Source organism: Phodopus roborovskii, unplaced genomic scaffold (assembly GCF_943737965.1).
Source record: "Phodopus roborovskii unplaced genomic scaffold, PHOROB, whole genome shotgun sequence".
Lineage (NCBI taxonomy): Eukaryota > Metazoa > Chordata > Mammalia > Rodentia > Cricetidae > Phodopus > Phodopus roborovskii.
In genome coordinates, this window is record NW_026126407.1 from 44,289,088 (window position 1) to 44,302,203 (window position 13,116).

Below are 13,116 nucleotides of genomic sequence, written 5' to 3' on the forward strand. Positions count from 1 at the left end.
GGGACATTTGAGGTGTCATGTTCCTCATTTTAAAAATGAAAAAACAAAAAACAAGTATAGTTAGGAGCAAGCCTGCACCTCCCCCCAAAAGTGGGATGATGTGTACTTACAAAATCCAACTCTTAAAGAGGGTCTATGTAAGTAAAATTGAAAGCTAAATATGGAGTTAGTAAAAGCTTTCCCCTTCCAGTATAGTTGGAGGAGTGGGGAGTCAGTGAAAGTGAAAGAATGTTGTCTTTGGTCAGGACCAAATGCCAGGAATTGAAAGGAAACAAACAAATAAACAAAAACCTCTTTTGAGATATAGAGAGAAATACTAACATACTCATAACTACCCTGTCTTCATCTGCTTTCTGTTCCTGTAATTAAACTTCATGACCAAAAGCAAATTGGAGAGGAAAGGGTTTATCCCACATTATAGCTGGCAGTCAATCATGAAGGGAAGTCAAGCAGAGACCACAGAGAAATGTGGCTCACTGGCTTGCTTCTCTTGGCTTACTCCGTATGCTTTCTTACACACCAAGACACCTGCCCAGGGATGGCACTGCCTACATCCACATCACCTGTCAGTCAAGAAAATAACCCCACAGGCTCATGTCCAGGCCAGTCTGAGGTAGGCAATTCCTCAATTGAAATCCCCTCTTCCTAGATATGGCTGGGTTTGTGTCAAGTTAACAAAGCTTAATAGGCACACTACCAAAGGAGGGCAACCCCTCCCCCACACACACCCAAAGAAAACAAAAGTCAAGAAAAGTTGAAAGCAAACGCTTGTCTTTGTAATGTCTTAGGGGTGGCTCCTGTTCTTTGCACTGTGTGCATATGTAAGTTAGCTAAGTTTAAGACTTATTTACACAGTGTTGTAGTGTGGAAGGCCTTTCTTGTATACCCATGGTTTTCGGTCAAAATGGGTCATACCTCAGTAGTAGCTTCATCAGTAAATATTTAACAAACATCTTTAGAAATTAGGAAATAGTAGTTACTATGACTCCAGTGATACTCTGTCTTCTCTTTTACACAGAACTCTCCCATATCCTGCTGTGTGACCTCAATCTCCATTTTGGTCAGCCCAAGAAGACTGAGGACCCCAAAGAAGCAGAAACAAGCCACCAATTTGAAGAGCCTGAGATACCAGATGTAGCTCTTGCTTCTATCAGTTTATCTGACTAAATTTTTTTTGTATTTTTTTTAATTTCTGGTTTATTGACTTAAATCTGTAATAACTAAGTTTACTATTATAATTTAAAACAATATAAAATTATAAATATGGAAATTATCTTCTTGAAAGATGCTCTTTTTTTGTTTGTTTTTGTTTTGTTTTTGATGTCTCAAGGGAAACTGATTCCACTAATGCTGGAAGTCTGACTTTGGAAACTGACCTGTGTGTGGTATGTTGGCCTCATTCTCCCTGCTATAGACAAGCTTCCTTCCTGGGATGGGTAAAAGGAGGCAGTAAGTAGCACAGCAGCAGACAGCTTTGCCTTTGGGGCCTAAAAGAGACTTCTGTTTCAGAGAGGGACCTGGATTGGCCTGACTTTTGCTAAGATGTTAATCCATGAGCAAAGAGATGAGCAGTGGTGATAGGTCCAGTTGATATTATAAGGCCTATGGTTCAGATAGGCAAGACTGGCGGAAGGATTAGAATTGAAAGTACCCAAAGAAGCAGGAGACTCCCATGATTGTAGTCATAGGGGTAAGAGAACACGTTATCCACAGGTTCACTTTTGCCCCTTTGCCCTAAGAGACTCAAATACATTTGTCTCATTTATGCACTGCTACTTTTCTTGTTTCAGTGAGCAAACACTAAAGAGAAGAAGGGTAGTTTGGACTTCTACTTGGAGAGGATTTGGTTGATGATGGCAGGGAGGGGAAGGTGGTGGGCTCTGAGGCAGCTGGTCTCATTGTGTCCACCATTATGAAGCGGAAAGAGTACTCGGCACTCAACCCACATTAGAGTGGATCCTCACACACACCCTCAAGGGATTCTAAAATTCAGTTAAGTTGACAGATCTAACCACCTGAAATGCCAGTAGATACTTTGAGATCTACCATGTCCTTCTATTTCTTCACCTTTAGATATAAAAATGCCTGCAGTGTCCTGCTGCCCTCTCCCCAGGACCTAGTTCAGTGCTTTACACAGTACAGATGCTGTGTAATTAATATAGTGTTTAAGCTTTAGCATTTCCAAGTTCTGCATCCTAAATTGAGAACTCTGAGTTTATAAGGATGCAGTTTTGTAGAACATTGTCATTTGTTAAGCATCAACCTGGTGATTTCTAAGGTCCCTTCCAAAACTGTATTTTTCTTTTGTTTATTTTCAACTTATGAAAATAAAAGTGTATTCTTTCTCACTTGAAATTGTGTAGATCAGAGAAATAAAAACATTTGTCTACTGAAAATCTCAAAAGAATGAGATTGGAAGGACAAGGCATGTCAGTGTTTGGTGAATTCTAGGCTATGGCTTGCTGAACATGTAACAGTACTGCAAAATTTTCTCAGCCTACACTGATATCTTTATAGTGACAAGGGGAAATACTGTGAACTGAAAATTCATTTACTGACAATACTTAGTGAACATCAGAGCTCAGCATAGCCTGCCTTAATGCTCAGGTCACACACCAGTCTGCAGCTGGGCAAAGTCACCTAATACAAACTCTGTTTTGTCTTAAAATGCTGACTATATTATTTAATTTATTGAATTTCCATATGTCCCCTGGAAAAGGAAAAAAAAAAACCCACCTGCAACATATTACACTGAACATACTGGTGTGTACCCTGCAGTCATAAATGGTAAAGCAACATAAACATAAACCCAACTGTACGTTTTAAAAGGGTGATTTATAGATTGAAAGACAGTTGAGGTGCTTTTAAAAGTTCATAAGTCCATCTGAGAAGGATGAGACAGACGGGAGTCACAGCACACTTGTAAGCAGAACTGAGGTTTGGGTAGGTAATCTCCAAAGGCTCCTGTGTTAGAGGCTTGACAGCCCCCTGCCCTGCACAGGGCAATAGTGGTCAGTGGCAAGACATAGAAGGCAGAGCCTAGTGGGATGGAGCTGGGTCAGTAGGTGCATACCCTTGAAGGGGAGTACTCAATCTTCTTTCCCTTTTGCTTCCCAGCCACAGTGAGGTGAATGAATGTCCTCCACACATTCTCACTTCAATACCCTGTATGAACCATCATAGTCCAAAAGGAACAGGAACAAACAACCATACTGAGCAAAAACTTTCCACTGAAAACCAGCTAATACAAGTGGTGGGCTAGAAATGAGTGTGTGCGCGTATGTATGTGCATGTATGTGTACAAAGCATTGCTTCATCTTCCCAGGAGATCTTTTCAAGACTGGCATGGACAGTTACACTGTGGATGTAGATATGGGAGGATGGATAAAGAAGCAATAGAAATGGCGTGTTTGACAGCAAAGCTGCAGCACTGAATCTAAAACCATTTTCTTCTTACAGAATTTGTAGCTTACATTTACTTTAAAACCAAAATATAACAGTGTGGAGTAAACAATAAAGTTGTTTTAAGGGTCTAGAAGAGTAAAGAGAAAGATTTAATTCCAGGAAGTTGTCCCAACATGCATTTATCTCAAATATGGAAATTACATAAAAAGTACTTTCCACAAAACCAAATAAGAAAGAATGAAGTTATGTTTTTAGAGCCTCAAGTTAATTGTTTTAAGTTGTGTAAAAAACAAATTGCCTCAGATTGGCAAAATTTCATTATAAAATGTGTGCTATCAAAAGTGATCAGTTCTAGTACTTCTTGAACTTGCCCACATTATTTCTACAAAATGTAAAGTGCTGGATTTTGAGATGGATTGTTCAAAATCTCAGGTCTTGAGATGAAGTACTGCAATGCACTCAAACTTCATATGTGGACGTGATTACTTCTGCACTTTGCAGACATCGAAGAACATAAATAAGTTATGGGGTATTTAGCAATCTTCAAACACTTTTTAAAGGAAAGGGCAAAACTCTGTGCCTGAATGGCGGGGCTTGCTTTAGTCCTAAGTGTCCATCCATGTCCTAAGGTCGCTTGATCTTCCCTCGTTGATGACAGGGTCAGGAACGTTGATTTGCTTGACTGACTTGCTATGGACACCCTGCAGCGTGTGTCAGTGTGCACTGGTATCTAGAGCCTCTGTTTTTCCCATCAATGAGCAACAGTGGCATTTTCCTGAAGTAGTCAATAATATCTGATACAGACAGAAAGTCCTGGAAAATTCAAATGGGAAGATGAGTTAAGCTTGGAGTGGTGGAATGGACAATACACATTTTATAAATGCAGTTTTGTTTGTTTGTTTCTCATTTTGCATCAGCTTGGGGAAGTTGTGGGAAAAATAAAATTTGTCAGTATTTTATAGATATCCTCATCAATAGTCAACAAATTTTAAGTAAGTGATAACAATGTTAGGTTGGGACAGCAAGATAACTCAAGTTAGAGGCCCGATGACCTGAAGTCAATCCTCAGGTCCCACACAAAGGGAAGAGAGAACTTATATTATACAAGTTGTTCTCTAATCTCCATACATGTGCCATGGTTCACACAAAAAAAAAAGGTTTTTTTTTTTTTTTAAAATAAAAAAATTTTAACCTCTGTAGTAGCTCATAAACTAAACATTTCCATCATGATACCTGTGGCTTGGTATTAGTCTTTGGGTTTTCTTTTTTGTTTTGTTTTGTTTTCTGTTTTTTTTTTTTTTTTTAATTTTTATTTATTATGTGTACAGTGTTGTCTGCATGTACACCTGCAGGCCAGAAGAGGGCATCAGATCTTTACAGATGGTTGTGAGCCACTGTGGTTACTGGAATTTGAGTTCAGGACCCCTAGAAGAGCAGCCAAAGCTCTTAACCGCTGAGCCATCTCTTCAGCTCTGGTTTCTGGCTTTCATTTCTGTTTGGGCTTGTCTATCCCCATATTGCCACAATTCAGACTATCAGGAGGTCTAAGGTACCAGGAGGTCAGATTGGTGTCATTTCTGGAAGGAAAGCTTTAGCGTGGTGTAACCATTCCTTCCCTTTGACCTCCACACTGATGATGAGGGCTCAGTAGTCAAGCCTTTGCATCCATAACCTGGATCATTCAGTACAGGCACACTGGTCCCACTCATGCCTGGACCAGAATTCAAGTTGCACCTAAACTGAATTATGTGGTTGTTCCAAGACAAACTGTCCAGATACCTCCCTCTGAGGAAACATGTTTTCATGTTAGACCCAGAAAAGCCTTGGGAGGTGACACTTTGCCTCTACAGAGACTATGCAGCTCTGTTGACAGGGAGCAAATGTTTGACAGAAATTGTGTTGTTTCTGCTCAGCATTGTCACTGATTTAAAGTATTTGGAGTAAAATTATTAGTGGATTGTTTTCATTCTGTTACTGCTTTGTTCAGCTTATTTGGTGTTTTGTTTTTTATTTTGTGTAACATTAAAAAGATGTCTTAGGGTGTTACATTTGTTTGTTTCCTGCACAAAAGCAGACTGATGGTTATCTTCACACCAAAAAGTGACTTGACCAAAATGTGACTTGACCAAACAGGAGAATTTCTTTAGTAATATGACCATCTTCACAGAGTCAAATGTTTCAATTTAGCAAGAAATCCCCCTCCCAACTATCTCAATAATTACTGTAGCAGTAATTCTAGGTTTCTAGGGATTCAAAATTAAAATTTTTATTTGTTATTGATGTGTACATGTGTGTATGTGCTTGTCTGTATGATTCATGTGAATGCAGTTCCCATGGAGGCCAGAAGAGGGCGTCAGAGCCCTGGGACTGGAGTTACAGGAGGTTGTGAGTCACCCAATGTGAATTCTGGGACTAGAACCCAAGTCCTCTGCAAGAGTAGTAAATACTCGATTTTTGAGCCATTTCTCCAGTCCCTCTTATTTTTATTTATTAAATCTTATTTTAATAAAGTTTTATAGGCATACCATAACCTGACATTGATTATGTCAAAAAGAAGTCAAAATAGATGATACTGCCTTCTACACTTCCTAAATGTATTTTTCATTTTTTTTTTTTTTTAATTTTAAAAGTTACACTTTAGGACTAGAGGTAGAGCTTGGGGTTAGCACCTGACTGGTATGCACAAGGCCCCAGGTTCAGTCCCAAGCACCACAAGCAGGTTATGTCTATAATGTTGGGCTATTTAGAATGAAAACACAAAAAACACCCCTCTAGTGGAATAAGTCACTTGTACTGTTTGTCATCTTTCCTTCAGAAAATGGGGGGGGGGGGCTTCACTACAGTTGTTTAACAGCATTGTTGCTATATACCATGTGACTTAACTGCATAGTTGCTATACAGCATGCATTTAACTGCATGGTTGCTAAGTAGCATGTGATTTAACTGCATAGTTGCTATGTAGCATGGGTTGGGGTAAAGAATGAAGCATGAAGTCCTTACCTCTTTTCCTCGAAGTCCAGTCCCCAACAAGTATACTTGACTTTCCTCCTGGTAACGGATCTGAATGTTGTAAACTTTGTCTTTGTACAACACCATGAGGACATATGGATTGCTTACTGTTTTCTTAGAACTATCTCTTACCAGGAAAGTACCATCCTAGAAGAATAGATGCTTGATGTTAATGGGAGCAATCAAAGTCAATCCTTTTGTTGCTGTTAAAAGACAAGCCAGGCAGGCAAAGCTGTCACTTGTTAATTGACACTGAGTTCTCACAGCTGGGGACAGCAGGTACCCTGGGTCTTTTGATTTTTAAGGAAAACAACTGGGATTGTATCTGAAGTTTGCAAGTTAACATCTTTGAAGCTTTTTATTGTTTTTGTTTCTGTTTTTAGCAACAAGGCTTCTCTTTGTAACCTTGGCTGTCCTGGACCTCACTCTGTAGACCAGGTTGGCTTTGAACTCATAGAGATTCACTTGCCTCTGACTCCTGAACGCTGGGATTAAAGGCATGTGCCTCCACCACCCTGTTGTTGTAGTTTCTCAGTATAAATATTTTTCAGTAATAAAAACAATCCATAGGTGAGTAAGAAATAAGCGATAAGGTGGATCACCTCCTATATACCTGCTTACTTCTGATTGTTTTCTAAACTTGCCTTTTTACACCCTTACTATTTGCCTGTGAAATGCACAGCTCTTTTCCCCACACATTTGCTGTATTTAGCTTTTACCCATCTGACACCTGAACAAAAGTGAATGAGGACTTTGTATATTCTTGTCACCTCTCTCCCCATTACTTTATAAAATGTGATTTGTTCTGTACTTTAAATTTTCATACAAGAATTATTTCAATGTAATAAAACATGACAAAGATCTAATATTAAAATAGAGCTAATTAGTAAGACCAATGTAAATCACTCCCTCCTCTATGTACTTAATTAGAATGGGTTTTAAATGGCCATCAATATGCAGTAACGTCGTTCCTTTGTTCCTTTTGCTCTGAGTTAATTGAGTGAGTCAGAACATAGCTGGTAAAGGAACTTCCCCCAGACCAATGAGCCACAGGTTTGGCTTGAATTCAGGGTCACCTGGGGAGTCTAAAGACTCCCTCAGTCCACCCTGCACTCCCACTTATTAACACAATCTCCTCAAAACTCAGGAACCTAAATAAATAAATAAATAAATAAATAAACAAATAAATAAATAAATAAACCATCCCCAGATGATCAAATCAGCTGCTGAAACTGAAAATGGTTGCTATAGCCTTACCAGTGTGAAGGCTGAAGGGTTGTTGTTCTCCCATGTCTGATCCAGGGACTCAGGGTTATGAGTCAGTACTGGACTTGAGTAAGACTTTATAACATTCAGACTAACTAGAAATGTCTAGAAGACTCTGCAGTTGTGCTTTTAACATGGGTCTTTCTCGGGATCTTGAATGGCAACCAATCATTAAGAGGAAGATAAACTAGTAAGATGTCTGAAATGATGCACGATTCCTTTGACCAAAAAAGAGACACACTCATTAATGAAACTGCCTAAGATCTGCCAACTGAGGATAGTGATGGCTTGGAGGAAACATTCCAGGGATGCTAGCAGGTAGGATGGTAGCACTAATGGCTATTAAAGGAACCGCATCAAGCAGCAGGAAAAGCGGCTAGCTCATACTTGAGTGCCAGTGCATATCAATACCATTCTCTTTCTCCACTCCCATTTATAACTGCATAAACATAAACTGTAGAATGATACCTGGTTTATCTTCCTAAGAGCAGCTTCTGCCTCTGGTCGGGTGATATAAGAGACATACCACTCTTCATCTAATGCAGTCTGCAAACAAGAAATTTTAAAAGCACGGTGAGTTCTGTAGTTACATAAGCAAAGTGAAAAGAAACAAAGGAGGAAGGTTAGTATTTTCCATAATTCTCTGGGCTTTGAAACATTTGTTTTCTTGACTTGAATCCCTTAGATAGGGTTGCATGGAAAACATGTTGTGCAAGCTGCTTCCTTAGCTTGCCACTGACTGCAAAAGCAGCTATGAAGGGAGGAGCTTCCCTTATATAATGGAAACTTTGATCTGGAAAGACAGAGACGAACTTCTCCAGCTTATTATATAGTAGTAACGTAGTTAATGTAAAATCCATTTTAATGGAGCAACTACAAGACTTACTCATTCAAGGCTATAAGCCAGGAAACATGAAAAAAAAAAAAAGGGGGGGATTATTTTCCTCATTTCTTAATGCCCCTGGAAGACGGTGAGGGAACACTAAAGAAAACATTATTTTTCATCTTCATCTTCCCCTCAAGTTTTGGTTTATTGTGTGTGGTGCTGTGGACCCAGGGCAGGGCTTCACCCAATGCAAGGCAAGGGTTTGACCACTGAGTTATACATCTGCCCTCTTAATTAAATGGCGATAAACAAAACTCTAATGGAAGACGCAAATACAGCAGAGCAGCTTAGGAGAGTTTCTTATGGTCCCTTTGCTAGGGAGAAAGGCAAACAAAATTAGAAACAGCTGTATTACCTCTTCTTCCTCAGGAGATGGAGGCTGTGGCCTATTTGGAACTGGCAAGGGTAAGTTTCTGCCTTCATTTCTGAAAGGTGGTCTGTTGCTGGGACCTTTCAAAGCAAAATATTTTAAAAAGTAATTTACTGTCAGCCAGTGTTTTCTCATCTCATAGTACATCCATTAAAGATACCCCCATGACAGTAGGGGTATTCATTTTTCAAGATTAAGAGGTTGGAGGGAGCCTGCATGGGACTGACCTAAGTCCTCTACACATGTTACAGTTGTGTAGGTTGGCCCTCTTGTGGGACTCCTAAGAGCAGGAGCAGGGCTTATCTCTGAGTCTTTTACCAGCTTTTAGAAACCTATTTCCTCATACTAGGTTTTCTTGCCCAGCTTTAATACATGGGGAGATGCTTAATCTTACTGCAACTTGACATGCCATGTTTTGTTGATATCCACGAGAGACCTGTCCTTTCCTAAACAGAAATGGATGAGGACTGGATTAGGGGTGGGAGTGGGAACAGAAGGAGAGGGTGGGGGAGGGACCGGGAAGGGAGGAGGGATGGGAAACTGCCCCCAGGATGTAAAATCAATCAATCAATCAAAAAGAATGTGAGGTTGGAAAAATAATTTCTACCTCTTTCATAATATGAGGGCTGTTTAGGCCATGTTCCATACCATGCTAGTGAAACTTTGAGAAAAGACCCTGGTATTTCAATGAACCCCTAAACATGCATACAGCATAAATGTTGGCCCGTTTATGAAAGCAGCCACATTGTTTGACTATGTGCCTCAATAAGAACGTACCGAAAGCCGACCTTTCATAGAGCCACACGTGGGACGCCTCACCCACAGCCCCCACGTTGGCAGCAGCGAAGAGCTAACTATGCTCTCAGTGTCTTCACAGAGAGAAAGGGAAGGGCTTGAGAACAGGGTTACTTTAGAGCCCGTGTTGGCTGTGCTCTTTCTGTTTGTTTTGGTTTTGCAGTTCCCCAAGATGTAGAACTGCTGGACTAGAGGTCACCATAACTGACCACTTGCTTTAAAATCATCCCAGTGCAGTCTGTCTCACAGACCTTTGCCAGAACATGGACCAATAGCATCAATGTCCCATGGGAACTTGCTAGAAAAGCAGTCACAGGTGACACCCAGCCTTTCTGAGTGAGATCACTTGAACATGATTTCCAGGCATCTGTACTGGGTAGAGAGATTTTACCCTGAAGGGCAGTGGGACCTGGTGGGAAAGAACCTCCAGCAACATCTGTGTGGACACTGAATGTTGAGAACATTCATAGTGGACACTCAGTGGCAGCATCATTGGGAAAGGAAAGCCTCTGACCTCTCCTACTGACTCAGAAACTTCGGTTGTTTTTCTGAGGCATCATCTCATGTAGCCCGGGCTGGCTGAAAACTTGCTCTTTAGCTTAAGATGGTCTTAAACTTTTTTGTCTTAGACTCTTAATCCACCTCCCATGAGTAGAGATTACAAATTTGAGCCACCATATCTGATTTGATTCAGAATCTCTGGGGCTGGGTTCTTGTAATCTATATTTGAATATGCTTCCCAATTCACAACCTGAGAGCAGATTCATCACTGAGATAACAAGGAAGCTAAGCACTACTCTGAGCTCTCTATCAAACCATCAGGGACATAGCTCTGGATGGGAAATGAGGGATTAAGGCTGGCCTGCTGCTGCTGCTGCTGATAGTGATGGTGGTGGTGGTGGTGGTTTTTTTTTTTTTTTTTTTTTTTTTTGTGTGTGTGTAAGTAATTTCATGTAGTGTGTCATTCCAACAGCCTTCATTTAACAATGTTAAATGAAGAAGCCATATACTTTTATGAAACAGCCTTTGCCTAAAGGCGTTGAGACACATTACACTGTTGCCATATGGACATGTTGGTAGGCAGAGATCATAATTGTGTACAAACCTTGAGAGAAGTATGGTGGCAGGGAGGCACTCTGCTGAAAGCCAATGTTACTGTAGAAACAGAAAAAAAACTTTACCACTGTCCCAAGATGGACAAAGTCTAATATGCTTCACAAGCTGAAGGCAAACAACAATAAAAATAATGCTTGTAAACTGAATTTAAAAGCCAATTTTAAAATGGGGCTGTAGTTTGGGGCCTTTGAGTCTACAGAAGGACCAAAGAAGGAAGACAACACTAATCAGAGTGCATGTGAACAGTAAATCCCCAAGAGCTGCTGGTCCCCAGAGAAAGGGTGGGTCCAAAGGGAAGAAAGTGAAGGGTGCTGCTGTAGCGGAGAGACATCCACAAGGCTGGAATGGGAAAGGAAATCTGCAGAGGCCCTGGAATACTATCCGTTCTTTCTATTCTAAGCACCAACACCAGCCATTAGCCCAAATAGGCATGGTCTGCTCTGCACAGCCGATCTTCTCACTGGTAGTTTTCAAGACCAAAAGATGGGGCTAGAGCTGTGTATATGTATGGGACAATGCACACATGGACATGGCAGTAGAGAAAGCCAGCTGGAGGAATGAATGGGAAGAATTGAAGGTGTGAAGACCCTGGCGCCAAGGGAAGACTTCAAGAATCTCCCCAGGGTTAGCAGAGGTGACAGATTGGGCTGATGGTTCCATTTTTCACAGCATGTAAGGTAAGGAGTTGGGCTTCTTTTGAATACTAGTGTTGGTGGGCCAGCAGGCTGGAGGCCCTGGGAAGCCACATGAGGCAGCCCATTGGCTTGCCTGGGCAGGGATGATTTGGGTCTTACTTTGTTCTTCTGGCCATGCCTCTGTTTCTGGGTGGTATTAATATGACTGAGAAATCCTAGTTTTAGAGAGAACAATGCTTTTGAGGACAGCTCCCTAGCAGGGGTAGTTGGCCTCTGTCAGGTGCAAGGCACATTCTCTATTTCCCTATCCAAGATGGAAGAGAAAATAGAGGGACTTCAATTAACTGCTGGATTTCTCTCTCTCCCTCTCCCTCTTCTCTCTCTCTCTCTCTCTCTCTCTCTCTCTCTCTCTCTCTCTCTCTCTCTCATTCTCTCTCCTTCCTACCTTCCTCTTTTTTCCTTTTGAGACCAGGTCTCTGTATAACAGCCCTAGCTGTCCTGGCACTGTAGATCAGGCTGGCCTTGAACTCACAGAGATCTGCCTGCCTCTGCCTCCTGAGTGCTGGGATTAAAGGAGTGGGCCACCACCATCCAGCTGTCATCTGGGTTTCTTAATGATGTTTGCTTGTTTGTTTGAAATAAGTGAAAACACCCACCATTTTCTGTCAACATGTCCATACCGTAGGACAATTGTGAGACAAGTCAGCCCCCACTCCCCTCAAGCACAGAAACTCAGAGAACAACAACTGGACTTTCAGGTTGTTCTCCAAGCTCATTTCGCTTGTAAGGAGAGACAGTTCTGCCCAATGGCTCATTTCTTTCTTCCTCAAGCCACCTGGCATTTGCCACAACGCTAAGTTGTACTGATTAGTTACAACTGTTAATGTGACACAGCCGAGGAGCTCCTGAAAAGGCAGTCTTAAATGAGGAATTATCTAGATCTCATTGGCCTGTGGGTGGATCTGTGGGGAATTGGTCACTTGAGGTAGGAGGATCCAGCCCACTGTAGGTATACCATTTCATGGGCTAGGACCTGAGCTGCATATGAAGAAAGCCAGGCAGTGAAAAAAGTAAGCAAACAGATAGCAGGGGCATTCATTTCTCTGTGCTCTGGACTGTGGATATGATATGACTAGCTACTTGAGTCCCTGCCTCCACTTTTCTGAAATATTGGGGGGAGGGGTCAGGTATTTGTCACAGCAACATACATGAAGCTAGAACACAAGACCCAGCCATTATACTTCCTTAGAACTGAGTGATCATCCCTGACCTTTCTGAGAAGGCTCCCGGCATGTGAGACAATGGAAATGTGTGCTTAGGGCTGGGCTTGGCAGATCTTGAGGGGAATGTGTTGGAGCTCATAGGAGGTAGTGATGGCTGGGGCAAAGGTCTTTGGTGCACTGTGGGGGAAGAAGAAAAAGAAATGAGTAGTCAGAATCAAATCTGGGGACATTTAGAGTACCTCCATTGGGGACATTTAGAGTACCTCCCAAGCTAAAACCAAACCCAAGCCCCAAACCAGTTGATATGGAGAGACAAAAATCCAAAAGATCAGATATAATTAGGAAATGGTAGCAATATAACCTATATCATGTTGTGTTTGTCTGTTTGTTGTTTGTTTGTGTTTTTGTTTT

The 13,116-nt window shown here is 41.3% G+C and overlaps 1 protein-coding gene across 1 annotated transcript in view; it reads right to left on the reverse strand.

Moving 5' to 3' along the window:
- Positions 1 to 2,655: 2,655 nt before the first annotated feature.
- The window catches only part of Lcp2 (lymphocyte cytosolic protein 2), a 43,260-nt gene continuing 32,799 nt past the window's right edge, over positions 2,656 to 13,116 (reverse strand). The window contains exons 16-21 of the mRNA XM_051180964.1: positions 12,753 to 12,882; positions 10,837 to 10,886; positions 8,922 to 9,016; positions 8,149 to 8,226; positions 6,406 to 6,561; positions 2,656 to 4,218 (exon numbers count right to left, since the gene is read on the reverse strand). Coding sequence (XP_051036921.1) covers positions 4,096 to 4,218; positions 6,406 to 6,561; positions 8,149 to 8,226; positions 8,922 to 9,016; positions 10,837 to 10,886; positions 12,753 to 12,882 — 632 coding nt within the window. The 3' untranslated portion in view covers positions 2,656 to 4,095. The remainder of the gene's footprint in view (positions 4,219 to 6,405; positions 6,562 to 8,148; positions 8,227 to 8,921; positions 9,017 to 10,836; positions 10,887 to 12,752; positions 12,883 to 13,116) is intronic.